The sequence below is a fragment of the Sarcophilus harrisii genome, chromosome 3 (assembly GCF_902635505.1).
Source record: "Sarcophilus harrisii chromosome 3, mSarHar1.11, whole genome shotgun sequence".
Taxonomy (NCBI): Eukaryota; Metazoa; Chordata; class Mammalia; order Dasyuromorphia; family Dasyuridae; genus Sarcophilus; species Sarcophilus harrisii.
Genome location: NC_045428.1, coordinates 515,760,839 through 515,780,118, shown reverse-complemented (window position 1 = coordinate 515,780,118; position 19,280 = coordinate 515,760,839). Strand labels below are relative to the sequence as shown.

At 40.7% G+C, this 19,280-nt stretch overlaps 1 protein-coding gene across 1 annotated transcript in view; it reads left to right on the top strand.

Moving 5' to 3' along the window:
• The first annotated feature begins 917 nt into the window (after positions 1 to 917).
• The window catches only part of RAB38 (RAB38, member RAS oncogene family), a 42,783-nt gene continuing 24,420 nt past the window's right edge, over positions 918 to 19,280 (top strand). The window contains exon 1 of the mRNA XM_003764645.4: positions 918 to 1,174. Coding sequence (XP_003764693.2) covers positions 973 to 1,174 — 202 coding nt within the window. The 5' untranslated portion in view covers positions 918 to 972. The remainder of the gene's footprint in view (positions 1,175 to 19,280) is intronic.

Sequence of the window (19,280 nt, the reverse complement as noted above, 5' to 3'; positions counted from 1 at the left end):
TGTTGGTCATTTCTTACAGAACAGTAATATTCCATAATACTCATATATAGGGTTTTATTTTTCAAAAACCAAGATGAGTCACACTGTCTCCTCATCTCTTGAGAAGAAGGAAACTTTGATTAGCAACTTGTCAGCAGTCGGGGAACTGTTGGTATTCCGCCAAGGAAATGACACTCCTGGAAATCTGACGGAACAGTTTGAAGACACATCTTCAAGGGTTTGCGATTAAATTCAGCTCAGTCTGAGGGAGAAGATGGCAGTCCCCCTACACGGGTCCCCCAGCCACAGGTGGCTCCCCCCTCCAGAAATTCCCCGGTGCGGCTGCGGTTATGTCTCTTCCTCCGCGCCCTCTCCTCCCCCTCCCCATCCCCCCCTCTCCCCTCCTTCCCCCTTTTCCTCCCTCCCCCTCCCTCCCCTTTTCCCCCTCCCTCCCCCTCCCCTTTTCCTCCCTCCCTCTCCCTCCCCTTTTCCTCTCCCTCCCCCCCCCCCCCTCCTCCCCCTCCCCCCCTTTTTCCTCTCCCTCCCCTCCCTCCCCTTCCCTCTCCCCCCCTCCCTCCCCTCCCTCCCCCTCCCCTCCCCCTTTTCCTCTCCCTCCCTCTCCCCTCCCCCTTTTCCTCCCTCCCCCCTTCTCCTCCCCCCTCCCCTTCTCCCTCCCCCCTCCCCCCCTCTCCCTCTCCCCCTCCCCTCCCCCTTTTCCTCCCCTCCCCCCTTTTCCTCTCCTCTCCCTCCCCCCCCCTTTCCCCTCTCCCCCCCTTCTCCTCCCCTCCCCCCCCTCCCCCCCCCCCCGGGTTCACTTTCCTTCACCTCCACTCGGGGCGGGCAGGCTTCTTTCTAACCAGGAGGCCGGGTGGGCGGGCGGTGCCGGGGCGCGGTGCCCCCCCCCCCTCTCCCCCCCCCCCCACGCCCCCGCACGGCCGGCTCGGGGCTGCGCCCCTGTGGGCCGGGCGCGCGGGCCCGGGGCGCAGAAGGACGATGGAGCTGCAGCCGCGGGAGCATCTCTACAAGCTGCTGGTGATCGGGGACCTGGGCGTGGGCAAGACCAGCATCATCCAGCGCTATGTGCACCAGAACTTCTCCTCCCACTACCGGGCCACCATCGGCGTGGACTTCGCCCTGAAGGTGCTGCAGTGGGACCCGGAGACCGTCGTGCGCCTGCAGCTCTGGGACATCGCGGGTGAGTGCGGCCCGGCCGGGGAAGCTGGGCCCCGGGCCCGGGGCCCTGCCAGGGCTCCCGGAGGACGGACCTTTCAGCTCTGCCTGGCCGGGGGAGGCCACCGGGGCAGGCCCCCGTCCCCTACTTGCTTCAAAAGTTTTCTGTTAGGGTGTTCCCGTGTTTCGTGGAACTTCATCTTGCCCTGCCTCCCCGATCCCCGCCTTCCCGGGAAAGGGCCCCTGCCCAAACCTGCAAGGCCAAGCGGACGCATTGCAGCTTCCTGAGGTGTCATGTCGTGTCCGTGCGGTGGTGTCAAACCGCATCCGAAAATAACATGTTGGCTCATGTATTAAAATGTCCACACCCTCTCTCCCTTCCCTCTCCTGCCTCTCCTTCTTGCTCTTCCTCTGCTTCCCCCTCTCACTCCCCTGTCCTCCACTCTTCCTGTCCCTCCTTTCTTTCCCTTGCCCTCTCCTTTCCTCCTTCCTCTTTCCTTCTCCTTCTCCCTCCACTCTTCCTCTGTCCCTCCTTTCTTTCCCTTGCCCTCTCCTTTCCTCCTTCCTCTTTCCTTCTCCTTCTCCCTCCACTCTTCCTCTGTCCCTCCTTTTTTTCCCTTGCCCTCTCCTTTCCTCCTTCCTCTTTCCTTCTCCTTCTCCCTCCACTCTTCCTCTGTCCCTCCTTTCTTTCCCTTGCCCTCTCCTTTCCTCCTTCCTCTTTCCTTCTCCTTCTCCCTCCACTCTTCCTCTGTCCCTCCTTTCTTTCCCTTGCCCTCTCCTTTCCTCCTTCCTCTTTCCTTCCCTTCTCCCTCCCTCTTCCTCTGTCCCTCCTTTCTTTCCCTTGCCCTCTCCTTTCCTCCTTCCCCTTTTCCTTCCCCTTCCCCTCCCTTTCCCTCTGTCCCTCCTTTCTTTCCCTTGCCCTCTCCTTTCCTCCTTCCTCTTTCCTTCTCCTTCTCCCTCCACTCTTCCTCTGTCCCTCCTTTCTTTCCCTTGCCCTCTCCTTTCCTCCTTCCTCTTTCCTTCTCCTTCTCCCTCCACTCTTCCTCTGTCCCTCCTTTCTTTCCCTTGCCCTCTCCTTTCCTCCTTCCTCTTTCCTTCCCCTTCTCCCTCCACTCTTCCTCTGTCCCTCCTTTCTTTCCCTTGCCCTCTCCTTTCCTCCTTCCTCTTTCCTTCTCCTTCTCCCTCCACTCTTCCTCTGTCCCTCCTTTCTTTCCCTTGCCCTCTCCTTTCCTCCTTCCTCTTTCCTTCTCCTTCTCCCTCCACTCTTCCTCTGTCCCTCCTTTCTTTCCCTTGCCCTCTCCTTTCCTCCTTCCTCTTTCCTTCTCCTTCTCCCTCCACTCTTCCTCTGTCCCTCCTTTCTTTCCCTTGCCCTCTCCTTTCCTCCTTCCTCTTTCCTTCTCCTTCTCCCTCCACTCTTCCTCTGTCCCTCCTTTCTTTCCCTTGCCCTCTCCTTTTCTCCTTCCTCTTTCCTTCTCCTTCTCCCTCCACTCTTCCTCTGTCCCTCCTTTCTTTCCCTTGCCCTCTCCTTTCCTCCTTCCTCTTTCCTTCTCCTTCTCCCTCCACTCTTCCTCTGTCCCTCCTTTCTTTCCCTTGCCCTCTCCTTTCCTCCTTCCTCTTTCCTTCTCCTTCTCCCTCCACTCTTCCTCTGTCCCTCCTTTCTTTCCCTTGCCCTCTCCTTTCCTCCTTCCTCTTTCCTTCTCCTTCTCCCTCCACTCTTCCTCTGTCCCTCCTTTCTTTCCCTTGCCCTCTCCTTTCCTCCTTCCTCTTTCCTTCCCCTTCTCCCTCCACTCTTCCTCTGTCCCTCCTTTCTTTCCCTTGCCCTCTCCTTTTCTCCTTCCTCTCTTTCCTTCCCCTTCTCCCTCCACTCTTCCTCTCCCCCTCTTTCCCTCTCTTTCTTTTTTCTCTTTCAGGTTTACAAATTCTGGAAATCAGAGACTTCTTGCTCCTGATCCTCCTATACCACTGGGAGAAACTTAGGCCTGAGATGTAATCCTCTTTCCAGCCCTTTCCACCCCCCCCCAACCTCCTCCCCTCTTTGCTCATATTTTCCCCTTTGAGTTGCTTCCCGAGGGCCCTCTGGCCCATGACAGTGACTTACAGGAGGGTGAGCCAGTGGAAGGGAGGGGGAACTGGCCCACTATGTTGAGAGTGGCTAGCTGTCCTCAAGACGGGGAGAGCCAGCCTTGACCTGCATTTTCCTTCTGGAATTAGGATGAAACTGTCAGGCTTATCCAGTTCCTGCTTAGCCTTTTTCATCACGTGCTTTAGGTAGAGATGTCACCCCTTGAATCTTTAGACTAGTTAACTTTATGTGTCCCCTGCTATTAAAGATTTAAAAAAGCAGTTAAGTCAGGGAGATAGGAGTTGCTAGAAAAATTTTTTTCATTTTTTACTTTAAAAACTTGGCAACACTCGACTGAAAGTACTTTGGAGGCAAAATCTGAAGGCATGTCTCGGCTTGCTGTCATGGATTTATTGCCTCAGCCGAAGAACTTCATAGGCAGAGATTAGGAAAATAAGATATTTGGGGACATCTTTTTAAATACAAGAGGGTTTTGTTCTCTTAAATCCAGAATTAGGGTCTGGGGCAACAGTGAGGGTTTTTACAGATCTCAGAATCTCAGTAAGAAGAGACCCTTGGGAACATCTAGCCCAAACTATTTATCTAAACATAAAGATTCCCTTTGTAATGTAGAATCACAGACTTAAGGCATTCTTTCCCCCTGCCCATCCCCAGTCCTCCGTTACTGTGAGGTTCTTAAGCAACTAGAGGCCAGCCTGGAGTACAGTATGTGGAACAAGTTGGGCATTCAGCTTTGCTTGAAGACCTTCAATGAGAATAACCCATCACCTCTTTGGAGACTTGGATCTCTCTCTATTTTAAGTTTTCCTCTTACTTTTCTTCCTACGTTTCTCTTAGTTACACTTTGATGCGATTCTACAAATTCCACCTAAGTTGTAGATTCAAGTTCTGACTCTTTAGTACCTAAAACTTGTAGAAATCATTCTGAGTGCTTAGCAATTGCCTATAAATCTTTTAAATGGTCATCTGGTCTTTATCAATGCATTTATGTGAGTGAGTGTAGTAGGATATGCCTAATCCAAACTAACAATCCTAGATTTGCACAAAGATTGTTTTTCAGTTAATCAACAAATATTTTCTAAGTGCCTGCTATGTGCCAGGAATTGTAGTAGGTGTGGAGGAAAACAGTAATAATAAAGCTAACATTGATATATGCACCTGCACACACATAGACATATATATATATACACATTCATATGTGTGTACATGCATATAATCATGGGTGTGCATATATGCACATATAACTAGTTATATGGGCAATGTATGATTATATACATATATGTAAATATATACACGTGATTATGTATTATATGTGTGCGCATATATATATATAATTCATAAACACACATGCTACTGTGCTAAGCACATTGTAAATATTGATCCTCAAAAAACCCTGGGAGGTAGGTGCTATTATTACCTTATATTAGGAATGAGAAAATAGGGGATAGAGCACTGGCCCTGGAATTAAGAGGATTTGAGTTCAAATCTAGCCTCAGACACTTAACACTTCCTAGTTATGTGACCCTAGAAAAGTCACTTAATCCCAATTGCCTCTCAAAATAACAGCAAAGAAACAAAAGTAATGAGGAAAGTGGGTTTCAAGACTTGTCCAACATCATACAGCTAGTGTCAAAGCTAAATTTAACTCAAATTTTCTTGATTCCTGGGCTGGCACTCTACTATCTATACAAGAAATCAAATAATTTCTACTCTCAGGAGGCCTAAATTCTAAAGGGGCAAGTCTATATATAAGAATATTCAGAATAAACATAAAGGGGACAAATGGGTAATCAAATACAGGGTTCTTAGGAAGGGAGAACACTACCGGGGGAGGATCAAGAAAAGCTTCCAGTAAAAGGTCCTGCTTAACATGATTCTTTTTTTTTAATAGCTTTTTATTGACAAAACATATACATGGGTAATTTTACAACATTGACCCTTGCAGAAACTTCTGTTCCAACTTTTCCCCTTCTCTTCACCACTTCCCCAGATGGCAATTAGCATGATTCTTGAAGGAAGACATTCTATGAAGCACAGGTTAAAAAAGGAGTGTTTGATTATATTGCTCAGTCCAGAAAGGAGAATGATAGTTGGGAACCTGGAAAGCTAGGCTTTAAAAGTTAAACATAGTTTTTATATTTTATCTTGGAGGCAATAGGGATCTACAATAGTGTATTGCTTAGAGGATCATAAGGATAGATTCAAGCTTAAGAAAAATCATTTAAACTACTTGTGAAGGATGAACTGGAGAAGGGACCAGAAGACCAATTAATTGTGAAATAATCTAGGTTAGAGTTGTCAAACAAAATGCCTAGGGCTACATGAGACCCATAACTCCCTAGAGTAGTATAACCAGATTAAAATGTAATTGGGAAATATTTAACAAAATAAATAAAAATACAATAAAAACAGTAACAAGTCAATATGAAGCAAGAAGGATCCCTATGTATGATTAGTGACCATGTTGAGTTTGACACCATTGATCTTGAGGTGATGAGGGTGGTAGCTGTGTAAATAGAGAGAAAAAGTTGAATGTGAGTGATGTTATGGAGATATAAAGGCAATTAATCTATGTGGAATGAGGGAGAGTCAGGAGGCATATGATAACATCAAGATTACAATTCTGGGAGACGGGAAAAATGATAGTACCTTCAAAAGACATAAAGAAGTTTAGATGAGGGGTTGGTTTTAGGGGCAAAATCCTGAGTTCTGTTTTGTTTATTTGGGGCTGAGGATGTCTCCAAGACATCCAGATTGAAATGCCTAGTTGGTCTGTGAAACTATGACACTGAAGCATGAGGAGGGACTAAAGCTAGATATAGATCTGGGAGTAATCTGCCTAGGGATGTGTGTGAGGGGGGTTAAGGTGAAAACAATTATTTAAAAAAAATTGGAAGAACGCTTTGAGTCCTATGGACAGAAAACATTGCCACCTAACCAGGCATCTAAGAAACATAATGAAATAAACCTATTAAAGCAACTGAATTTGCTGACATGGAATCCAAGTGATAAGGGGCAAGAATTTAAAGGATGAACCAAACATTTGCATGTAGAAAAGCGTCACCAGAGTTAACTACCTTGTGCTTGGACAGTATTACTAGCTTTGAATTTATTTTTTGTTTTGCTTGTTTTGATTTGACTTTTGTTCTGGAGCTCTGATTCCATCTGTGAGGAATGTTTCCAGTGTAGACACGCTTTCCATCATGGAAGCTGATGTGTGTAACTTAGTTGTAGAGAATTAGTTTCTTGGGACACTGACACAGATTAGTACCCCATCCATAGTCATCACAGTCAGTCTATCAGAGGAAGTCTGTCAGATCCCCCTATCTCATAGGCGCAATACCATCATCTAAACTTTAATGCTCACACATCTCTTAAAAAAAGCTTTGTTTACAATGATCCCCAGCAGTCGGGAGGTAACAAGTACAATTCTTACTGTATTTCCATGTTAGTTAGTCAGTTAGTTAGTTACAGAAATGGGAACTCGGGTAAATTTACTACTGTACCAAGGTCATATGGCTAAGGGGTAGAGATTAGAGTCAGACTTCTATCCTCAAAATCTTGTAGCCCTCAAAATCAGCTCTCTTATCTCACTGTTGAAAAACTTTTCACATATCCCCTCTCCCTCATGAACTTTTTAAAAAGAGAATATTAAAAAATTACATTTATAGATTAAAGAATCAGTTTTCATGCTTGAAAGGTCTTCCTTCATCAGCCCTTTAGCCCAATTCATAACTGAAAAAATAGATCCTTTCCAGTCAGTATTCCTGCCTCAGTGGATAGTGCTCGTATTTTGTAACCTGTCTCTAAGCTTGCGGGCCAGATGAGCTCCAGTTTTTTTCATCTGTAAAATGGGAATAACAATAACTGTAGGGAAGTTAGATAAAGCTAGCTTTATCTGCCTGGTTTGTTCTGATGCTCCAGATGATCTGTCAAACAAGACCTTTCAAATCATTATGTCACTACTAAGTGACCATCTTGCCTTTGAAGATTTACTATAGGGAGGAGCCCACTCTCTCCTCAAGCTTGTGAATTAGCTAGTCTTTGCCTAAATTGCCCCTTTTTTTTGCAATCCCTACCCATTGTCCATAACTAGCACAGAACTGGTTTGTTCATTTTGGCAGATACAGCTCTGTGGGAAGACCATTGGTTTTGGAGGTAGAGTTGGAGAAGAAAACATGATCAAATCCAATTTGCTCTTCATGTGACTTTGGCAAGTCAGTTGGTCCTCTGCAAAATGACTAATGTCCTAAGGACTTAAAAATTGGATTAATGATCTCTCAGGTTCCTTGCAGAGCCCTTCAAACATCTGAACACAACTATAATAATATTTATCTAATATTTATATAATAATAATATCAGCTATCATTTATATAGCAGATTTTCACTGTCATATTGTTTGATCTTCACATCAATTTTGGAAGGGAATTAGAATATTTATGGTGCCTAAGTGCCAAGTTCTATGCAAAAACCCTTTCATTTTTTATGCAAATATTCTCTTTTGATCCTCACAAGGATCCTAGGAGGTAGATGCTATTATTATCCCCATTTTACAGTTGAGGAAACTGAGATCAAACAAAGATTAAGGAACTTGCCTGTAGGTTTATACTCAGCTTCTAAGTGTCTGAATTCACATTTGAACTCTGATCTTACTGACTCCAGGCCCTGAGCTATATTCACTTAATTGCCCAACTATCTGTACTTTGGGTTTAATACTAGTTCCTTCAACCATCCTCATTTGTCTTGAACTTGGTAATGTGAATATTATAATTCCCAGGTTATAGATGAGGAAGCTGAGATTCTAAATGGTTGTAATTTACTCATATCACATAGCCAGACCATCTTTTATATGTGCTAGACAACTGTGCTAATGACTGGAGATGGAAATAAAAGCATGTTAGATAGTCCCTACATTCAATAAGCTTGCATTCTCAATACCTAGAGGGAATATGTGGGTCACAGGGATCTTTATATATGGTTTTGTGGTCCCTTTTTGTATATTTCAATGTGACCATTATTCTAGATCATGACTTGTCTCATGACCCCTTTTAAGCTGATAAATTTTACATGACTTCACGTATATAGGTATATGAAAAGATATACAAAACAAATATCTACTGGCAACAAATCAAAAGTTCTCAACCCCCATATTTACTTATAAGACATTATATGGGGTCACGAACCAGTTTGAGAAGCTTGAGTTTCAGTTATCATTAAGGTTCTTTCCACCTTTGAGGTTGTACAATTGTACAAGGTCTCTAATGTTCTTGCAAGTTCTGATTATTCTTCATTTAATTCAATTTAATAAACCTTTATTGAGCACCAACTGTGTGGCAGGCACTGTGCTAAGCTCTGAGGATGCAAAAAGAAGGAATAGACAGTTCCTGCCCTTAAGGACCTTACAATATGATAGAGAAGAAAAAATGCAAACAAATATGTATGAAACAAACTCTATTCAGGATAAATAGGAATAGTTAACAAAAAGAAAGCACTGGCTTTAAGAGGAGTTGGAATTCCTATAGCAGATGGGATTTTAGTTGGGACCTAAAGGAAGCCAGAAGATGTCTGTTGGAATAGAGAGGGGGAAAGCATTTCAGACATGGGGGACAGCCATGTCACCTTTTGGTATTCTAGGGTTGCTTGAAACGAACATTCTATAACTGCAGCTGGGGTGGTGGTACAGTGGCTAGAATGAAGGACTTCTGTGGAAAACTGAGTTCAAAGTTTTCCTCAGACCCCTGCTGGCTGTGTTGCCCATGGCAGGTCTTTCTTAGTCCTAATTTTCTCATCCGTGAAACTGGGATAATAATTGCACCAACCTCACTGGGTTGTTGTGAAGGATCAAATGAGTTAATGTTTGTAAAATACTTTGCAAACTTTAAATCAATATAAAGATGCTGTCTCTTATTATAATTCTATGAAGTTAATATTAATGACTGCCAAAATTTTTATTAAATGAGAAGGATGGAACTTGCTTTGGAAATTTTAGGTAGATTCCAGATCCTAGAGATCCCCAGCAGAAAAATTCTTAGGTTGATCCACTCCATCATAGAAGGAAATAAACATTTTATTGAGTGGGTGAGGGTTTTTTGTTTGGGGAAATTATTAAACAATTTTAATATATTAACATGTGTCATAATCCTTGGGGATCAGGTAGAGCCAAGGAGATTGGATCAGGCTAAACCAAATGACACTTCAGTGGCTCTAGTGTCTTTTTCAAAGGCTAAACTTTTTTTTAGGTAGGGATTTTCATAGACACAATATCCGTGAACCTGGAAAACATATCCATCCATTTAAGTATTGAAAATGCTGAGTGCGAAGCACTTACGTAAATTACTGTTGAGTGAGTCACTTCATCTCCCTTTCTGCTTCTTCTTCATCTTCTCCTGTTCACATTCTAACCATTCCTTCAGTGTAGCCTCTGCAGAAAGCCTTCTCTGACCTCTCCCACTGAAATCAGTTTTCTCACCATACTTGTACACAGTTCTTTTACAATACTAGATATATATGAAAGTACATGTGTTTTGTGCCAGTGTGCCTGTGTTTGTGGATGTGCACATATGGTTCATTGGAAAGAAGACTGATTTGAGGGGGACCTGGATTTTTGTCCTCTAATACTCAGATATTTACTGATTATAATACTTTACAAGTCTGTGATTTGGACAAACCAGTTAACTTTCTGGGTCTCAGTTTCTTTAAATGTAATATGAGGGAGTTGGATAAAATGGTTCATTGATCCTTGTCAATGATCCTACATCCTGTTATTTTAGTCTTAAGATAATCTAAGTCCCTTCTGTAGGATGCAGTGATTTGCCCATGTTACATAGCTTAAAAGTGTTGGAAATGGCATTTTAACCCAGTCAGTACTATTTTCATTGCACCCACATTTCCTTCCCCTGGGCACTTCGTTCATAGGTTACTTGCTATCTAATATGTGCAGATATTTCTGAATTCAGATATCTCCAGCACAAGATATGCCTTTTTTTAAAGTGTGAAGAAATAATGTATAGAATGAGTTCTTGAAAGACCATAAAATTTTGGAGTTGGCGGCAGCAGAGTTGGGATTAATTATCTTTGAATTTTCTCTGGACTGTCCTTATAGTTTTGACCTGTTCCAAATCTTGGACCATGGAGAATTGAGACCTTATCCTGCTGTTTAGGGGAGCAGGTCACATTTCCTATGGAAGGAAATTAAGATGTTTTTAGATATTTTTGTTGAGATTCAAGTTGTCCACTCCTTCTCATGACACATTTGAGGTTGTCACTATCAAAAATACTGGGCTAGGGAGACTCCAAGCTTGACTTTTGGATCATTATCTTACATTTCAAGAGTTTTATTACTTTCTTGTGATATCCTTAAGTTTCCAAATGGGGTTAAAGCTTGAGAATCCAAACAAACTGGCACTTAACGTCCATCTCTTCAGTGTGCAAACCTCCTAAACGTGGAAATATTAGTTGTGTGCATGTTAGATTTGGAGCCCAGAGTCTAGGATTCATATAATAATGACCATAGTAGCTAGCATTTATATAATGCTTGGAGGTTTGCAAAATGCTTTGCAAATGTTATCTCATTTGATCTTTAATGCATTTCTGAGAATCATGTTCTATAATTATCCTATGTATAGGGGAAGAAACTGAAGCAGGCAGGGAGTAACTTACCTAGGATCATGTAGCTAGTAAAAGTGTCTACTAAAAAAGTAGGTTTTAATTCAAGTCTTCCTGACTTCTTGTGAAGAAGCACTGCACCCAGTGGAGCAGGTAACTGTCTCTATGTTTCACCTGGATGGGCCTGGGATAATCATTCAACCCTTCTGAGCATTAATACCCTCATTTATAATGAGAATGATAATATTTATGCTATGTACCTTGCAGGTCTGGGGGTCAGAAAAGGGCTTTAAGAGTTTGCATTTGTGTGTGTGTGTGTGTGTGTGTGTGTGTGTATGTACATCTGTGTGTATATATATAAATGTGAAGAGTTATCATTAGAGAAATGAATGTATATTTTTCTAGGATTTAGAAATTTTGGACTCTAGGATCAGGCCTGCTCCTCTTAAATCTCAAGTTTATTTTTAATCAAGTTTGTCTCAAGTTTATTTTTAATCAAGTACAATGGGCTAGATTTAGATGATTTCCAAGATCCTGTTGATTAACTGACCTTATATAAAACCTTAGGCAGACACTATGCTGGGTGCTAGGGGTAGAAACAGAAAATGAAACAAACTCTATTATTTTATTCCAGAATCCCCTTGGCATGTTGAAGAAATGAAAATAGAACACCCAGATGGTGGAATACGGTTATCTGTAGAGTGTAGCTGAGATTCTGGGGAATGAGAATGTTAATAATATATGCCTGTATGTTATATAAAGTCTACCTTAAGTTTCACGATGAGTTCCGCAGACTGTCTGGTATTGGTCTAACCACGTTACCCTTCTCTGCTGATTTGCTTACTTAAGTTTTTATTTTAATTCTACATGATTGAGGCAGCTCCTAGACTCAATAAGAGAACTTGAGCTTGCATCAGAGAGAATTAGCATAAAAACAGGGGATGAAAATAGACCACTTACAATACCCCAAGTATCTCCTGGAAAGGAAAATAGTCTATTTTCATAAATGAGCAATGCTATTAGAAATTCAAAGTGTGCCATAGTTTTGTGAGCTTTAAAAATCCACCTTGCTTACTTCATCTTTACAATCAGAATGGCAAAAATATTGCTTCAAGAAAGGAAATCAGCATTTGCCAAGCACATACTAAGTACCAAGCTTACAGGACTTACAAATATTATCTCATTTGATTCTCACAGAAACTTTTTGTTTTAGCGGAGACCAGCAGAAAGCCAATGAAACCAGAAGATAGACATGAGTGGGCAGAGTATTCTAGCCAGGGGTGGGGGATAGCCAGTAAGGGACTTATGGTCAAAGCCATATACCTAGTAAGAATTAAGGTGAAATTCAAAACCAGGACTCTACTTAATCCTGGTCTTATAGGCATTCATTCATTCATTCATTAAATGAACAAACATTTATTAAGTGCCAACTATGTGCCAGGCATTATGTTAAGCTGTTTGCCCTTTGTTCTGGAAGAGGTCCATAATGTTGGGGAGGAGATGCTGTGACATGGAAGTGAATTGGATTGGAGGGAGGGAGGGCTGGGCAAGGTCATCTGTCTCACTTTTCCCTCCAGAGCCAGGCACCATGCTCAGTACTGAGGATACAAAGAGGCAAAAAAATCCCTACCTTCAAGGAACTCACAATCTAGTGGGGCAGACAGCAAACATATCAACAAGCAATATGTAGGATAGGTAGGAAAATTAAGAGGGAAGGCACAAAGATTAAAAGAAGTTGGGAAAGGCCTTCCCATAGGAGATGGAATTATATTTTGGACTTGAAAGAATGTGGGTGGCTAAGAGCGAGAAGAAGAAAGATCATATCAGGCAAAGGAAACAAACAAACAAAAATGTGGGGAGTTGGAATGTCTTACTAGTAGCAAAGCAGGGAGTTCCACTGTGCAACATTGCTTCTTTATTCCTTTATTTAATCAATGAGGGACTCATACTGTTTACCTACTATTGGACTAGGTGCTATGAGGTATATGAAAAACAGTAGGAAAAAACTATTTGGCATAGAAAATACAACTTATTTCCATGTTAAGGGACTAGGTGCACTAATTTAGTATGTATGATAATACTTAATAGTAATGGTGATTGATAATTATGGACAAGCTGCTCTCAGGCCATCATAAGGAAAACATCCTAACAATGAAAGCTGTCCAGAAATGAGATAGGTTGCCTGAGTATGGAACGTTGGAGAGAAGTAATGAGTTCCTCACCTCTGGTGGTCTTTGTAGGGGGTGATAGTCGTGATTTAGATAAGATTCCGATTCAATGATTTTGTAGAAATAAGGTATAATGCAGGCCTATATTATCAATTTTAATACACTGGAAAGCATATGTGAAGAATTCAGCAGCGGTGCTTCCTGAACCTTTTTTAAGGAATGAGTTTTCTTTCACCATAGGTGATCAGCCACAACTTGTGATTGCCACTTGATCTGTACAGTGGATAGGGATCTGAGCTTGGATACTGGAAAACCCAGTTTCAGCTTCTTTCTCCAGATATACTGACTCTGATTCTGGAACCAAGTGTGCATACTTTCTAAGACTCATTTGCTGACTGCTTTTATAGAGGGAGTTTCCTCACCAAAAACTTCTTATAGTGATGAAATCACAGGTCCAGTCCCTCCCTTTTCCCCACACAGAATAAGAACATGGAGGACTGTGATCAGTATCTTGAACAGATGAATTTTGAATCCAGTTGAGTTTCCTGGCCTTAAGAAACCAATGATTTGTTAGAAGCCTTTTTCAAACTCTTTGCATTATGCATAAGAAAAATAGTTTAATAAGAAATCTATTGCTTCAGACAGTGGTTTCTACTGTGGTGATATGCATCTTTGATAGAATCAGTTTTATTCAGTGAAATAGAAAAGCTCCCCTCTTTAACTGAGGACCTGAGAACCAGAATAATAATTTGCTGGAGTCACAACCAAGGGAATGGAATGAAGAATTTATAGATTTACAGCATCTTAGGGATGTAAGGAACCTCATTGTCCACATACCTGACAAAAGATACACACTTCTCCTGAAGCCCTTCACTAAAGTCACAACCCAGAGCCTCCTGATGTAGCTTATTCTTGTTCTGGAGAGCTCTTTGTTAGGAAGCTTTTCCTTAAATTAAACCTAAAATTTTAGCTTCTTCCCATTGCTTTAATTTTGACATATAGGACTGGACAGTCAGTCCGTAAACATTTATTATTAAGTCATTGTGTCAGTGACTATCAGGTACTGTACAAAGCACTGGGAATCTAAAAACAACAACTACAACAACAACAACAAAAAAAAAAAAAAACCCTGATCTCAAGGAGCTTTGTACTCTCAAGGAGGAAACAGCATGTAAATAACTGTAAACTATCATGGGTCAGCTAGGTAGTGCAGTAGATCAAGTTCTGGGCTTAGAATCAGGAAGACTCATCTTCCTGACTTCATATGTGACCTCAGATACTTACTAGTGACCCAGGGCACATCACTTAACTGTCTCATTTACTCATCTCTTAAATGAATAGGAGAAAGAAACTGCAAATCCAGTATCTTTGCTAAGAAAAGCCCAAATGAGGTCACAGAGAGTCTGACTTGACTCTGTTTGCCTCAGTTTCTTTATCTGTAAAAGGAGATAAAAAAAAGGATATGGTACATCACTCCAGTATCTCCATCAAGAAACCCCAAATGGAACCATTAAAAGTCGAACAAGACTAAAACGACTGAACAAATCAGGTAGCCCAAGATCTCATTAGTTTTTTCTGGCTGCCATGTCACATTGTTAATATTGAACTTTAAGTTGACTAGAACTGCAAGGTATTTTTCATATGAACTTCTGCCTAGTTACTTGATTTTTTTCAACTCAAATATGAGACATTAATTATGTTTATCCCTGTTAAACTTCATCATATTTCCATTCTGCCCAGTTGTTTGGTGGCAGTGTCAGCCAGAGCTGCTAATCCAGAGTATAAGCATCAGACAGAGCCAAAAGACTCAAAGATGAACAGTATAGTAAGCACTTAATAAATGCTTATTGACCCAATTAGCTCAGATTATCATCAAAAGGACTTTGCAGCTAGAAACTTAATGAATCCCCCATAGAAAAGAAGTTATGTTGTGGAAAGGGCACTGGACTTAAAACCAGGAGGCCAGGATTCAAGTCTTGATAACTGTAATCCATGGGAAAGTTATTTAACTTAACCTCAGTGTTTTCAATCTTTATAATAAGTATAATAACTGCAAAGGAAAGAGTGACTATTGTCTTAAATCTTTGTACTAAAATGGGAGCATCAGGTAAGATGCAGTGTATAAGAGTGTAAATGATTTTTGAAAATCATAGTCTAATTCTAATTATTTAGCAAACTTATATAATTCTAATATCCTTCCTCATTTTTATGCTAAAATGAAGTATTCTATTTGTGAATACTTTAAAAAAATTCTCATCTTGTCTACTTATTTTTGGTAACCAATTAAATTCCTGAAAGAATGAGATTGACAGAATACTGCCCAAAGAGGCTAACATCCTTGACTTAGAAGCATGCAAGGAACTTTAGAAAGACATCATATGATTCTACCTCTTTATTTTCCAGGTGACAAAACAGTGGTTATGTGACTAACATAAGGACACTATGGTAATTAGGGTCAAAGTCAGAACTAGAATACAAGTCTCCTGATTTGTCTTCTCAGGGCTTTTTTCATTAGATCAGATCAATAGAAAATGCACATTTTCAGGTTAATGGTTTTCTTTTCCTTCCTTCTTTCCTTCCTTCTTTCTTTCCTTCCTTCCTTCCTTCCTCCCCTCCTTCCTTCCTTCCTTCCTTCCTTCTTTCCTTCCTTCCTTCCTTCCTCCCCTCCTTCCTTCCCTACTTTCTTCCTTCTTTCTTTCTCTTTTTCTTTTATTCTTTTTCTCTTTCTTTTCTGTTTTTGTTAGTGAGTGAAAGAGCAAATTAAGATACTAAATGCATGGGTTAGGAATGCACACTAAGTGAGAAATGCTTCTTTGTAGGCACAGCTCCTAGGCATAAATGAATTACTTTTACTGATTTATGCTAAGAGGGAGCAGCTTTATTGTATAAATGACTTAGGGAACTTCTAGAAGTAGTGTTATACACTGCAGGGCTTAAATTTTTTCCAGGCTTGACTCTGCTGGGAAATTATGTGACTGTTTTTATAGCTATACAAATTGTTTATTGATAATAAATCAAAGTTTCTCCCCCCCCACACACATTCAGTTATGAGATCCCATAGGGGATTACAACCAGTTTAAGAAACTGAGATACCTAGGATTCAATGGAGAATGGAAGGACAGCAGATTCAAGGAGATTTAAGGTTTCCTTTGATGCGCAGTAGGCCCTTTCAAGCTGTTTGTCCAGAAATTTCAGTCTCCATTGTCCTTCCTTGCAAACTTGCTTCTCCCCCACACTCTGTATTTGCAGCAGGGACAGGACCATCTATCTTCCTCGTGACTTGGGTTCACACTTGGTTCTTCCTCTTACTCGCCTCTCCCCACCCCCAAATCCAGCTAGTTATTGGGCCCTGCCATGTCTTTCATCTGCCCCTTTTCCCTGTCTTACACTGTCAGCACCCTAGATCAGGCCCTTTCTCATTACCCTCACCTACTGCAAGTCTAAACATGCCAGGTCTTTTTTTGATAAACACAGAGACATCCTATTTTTTCTAGAATCAAATATAAACTCCTGCTTGGCATTTATAGCCTTTTGCAACTTGGGGCTTTCCTTCCTTCTCAGTTTTCTTACACATTGCTCCCTTTAATGTACACTGTGGCCCAGCCAAATTGAACTTGTTTCCTCAAAAATGACACTTGCATTTCTTGCATTGGTGACCTCTTATACCTAGAATAAAATATATTGCCTTCATCTTTCAGGATTCATAGTAAAGTTAGTTCAAAGCACTACGTGAAGTCTGTCCTGGTTGTGAGAGCTCCTCCTGCCTTACCTTCAAAATCACCTTATATCTGTATATACATATTTATATGTAAGTGGGGCAGCTATTTGGCACAGTGGATTGAGTATTGGGCTCAGTATTAGGAAGATTCACTGTGTCTTCCTAATTGTCAATCTCTCTTTATCCCCTGGCTCCTTCCTATTGCTAACAAAATCCTCAATAAATCTTCACTGGACCCTACCATTTCTGGGAACTACATCTTTCTTTTCTTTCACAGTCCAAGTTCATTTTCTCACCTCCCACTCACTCACCAACACCTTCATAATCTGGCTTCCAACCTCATCATTCAACACAAACTGCTCTTTCCAAAGTTACCAGAAATCTCTTAATTGCCAAATCTGATCATCTTTTCTCAGTCCTCATACTTCTTGACTTCTCTCATGCTCTTCTTGTAATCTCTCTTCCACAGGATTTTGTGAGATTATTTTGTCATATTTCCTCCTTTCTCTGTGAATATTCTTTTATCAGTCTTTTTTTTTCCTTGGATTTTCATCCAAATCTCAACTATCTCCCCTATACCATTCAGAATAGTCACCACACAGTTAATCAGACTGGAAAAATCTAGGTCAGTTTCTGTCTATAATTTCATTACTTCCAATATGTAAGAACAAGAAAAGTAGGATCAGTTTTATTCAAAAGAAGTCCATTAATTTTTTGTGTCTTTTGCTTAAGGGTGTTTGTTTTTTAAAATGTATAATTTTCTCCTAATAGAGCATAAATGTCTCAAAGTCATGGATTATATGGTTTTTGTTTTAATATTTTTAATACTTAGCACCATGGCTGCTACATTTTGATATATAATAAATGCTTGTTGAATTCAATAATGTAAAACTATACTACGAGCTGTGATTTTATTAGTTTTAGTGAAGCTTTAGAAACTTAATACACTTCTAAATATTTAACTTCATCTGCATCCCCATTGTTCAGCTTTGTATATAGCACTTTATAAATACTTATTGATTATTGAAACCAAGGATCCTTTGACTTTGGAGGGGATGGAGAAATCCCAGTAGCTCTATTCTAGTTCATTAAATCATGTTCCAGAATAATTTTCACAGAGATCAAATATTTTACAGCCATATACCAACTCAGAATTAGTTTGCTAGTCATCTGTGACTTAATACTTGAGTCACAGAAAGTTTCTCAAGGCACAGAAAAATGTGACCTTTCTAAGGTCATGTAGCTAGGAAATATAAGAGACAGGTCTGTTTAAAATCTTTTAAAATCTATTTTGAAATCTGATAATAAATTTTTAAGATTTCTATTAATGGAAATCTCACCTTTTGTGTTAAAGTTCATAAAGTCTCATACTATTCAGTATATTTTTAGTATATTATTAATGGACACCAGCTTTTCACTACACCTCTAAAACAATTTAATTTTGTCTTTATTTGCATCCCTGTTGCTCAGCACATAGTAAGCACTTTATAAAGGCTTGTTGATTGACATCTAGGATTCTTTGATGATTTGAGTGGGGAGAATAAAGCGATCCCAAAGGCCTCCTTCAATGCAGTGAATCTTGTTCCAAGATAATGTCTCACAATGACCAAGTGTTATACAATTTGTTTCCTCACAGTAACCCTATTCCATAATGGAAGGACCCCGACCCCACATTTTATAGTTAATCTGAGGAAATGAAGACCCAGAGAGATTAAATTACTTGCCCAAGGCAGGAATTGCTAGGACAGGGACTCAGAGCCTAGTCTCATGCCTTCCAGACCAATCCAGTCCAGTCTAGCTGCCCCCTTTGTCTCTCTTTATTACGAAAAGATTTATTGTTTGGGTTACAGGATCACAAATCTGGTACTGGTTGGGACTTGAGAGGTTCTGTGGTTCTAAACTAATTTTTCAGATAAAAAACTGTGGTTTCAAGATTGAATGACTTTTCTAGTTACACAGGCAGAAGGTGAATCCACTTGTTGTGACCCCAAAGCCAGTTTGTTTTCCACCACATCCCACTGCTGTATGTGAGAAAAAGGTTATTATGTTCCTGGTGTCCATCCTTTTCCTGTGGTGAATTTTTTTTTGTTGCTTTCAGAATGAAACTTTTGATGTCAGGACAAGTCTGTTTTGTATAGAGGGTTGGTAGTTCTTCAGGATGTTTTCAATGCACAACTAAATTTACTTATATAAGTAACCTATGCTATCTCTTCTTAATAGCTACGTCAACCCAAATTTTACAAAACAGTTTCACAAAGTGGCACAGTGGAAAGAGCATTGAGCTAAGTTAAGGGGTTAGAACTTTTGGCTTTCCAATCCAGCCGAGACATTAGTAAAATGTTGACCATAGCTCACTGAGTTGATATATTGCATTGGAGAAATGGTAGCTATTGTTTTTTATCAGTTTATTTTTCTGGGCTTCGGTTTCTGTAAAACGAAGAGGGTCAGTCAGTAAGCATTTTTAAGGGCCTATTATGTGCCAGTCACTAAATCTTGGGGACTAAAAATATTAAAAATTTTTGTTATTAAATTGATTATATATTTATTATTAAAAGAC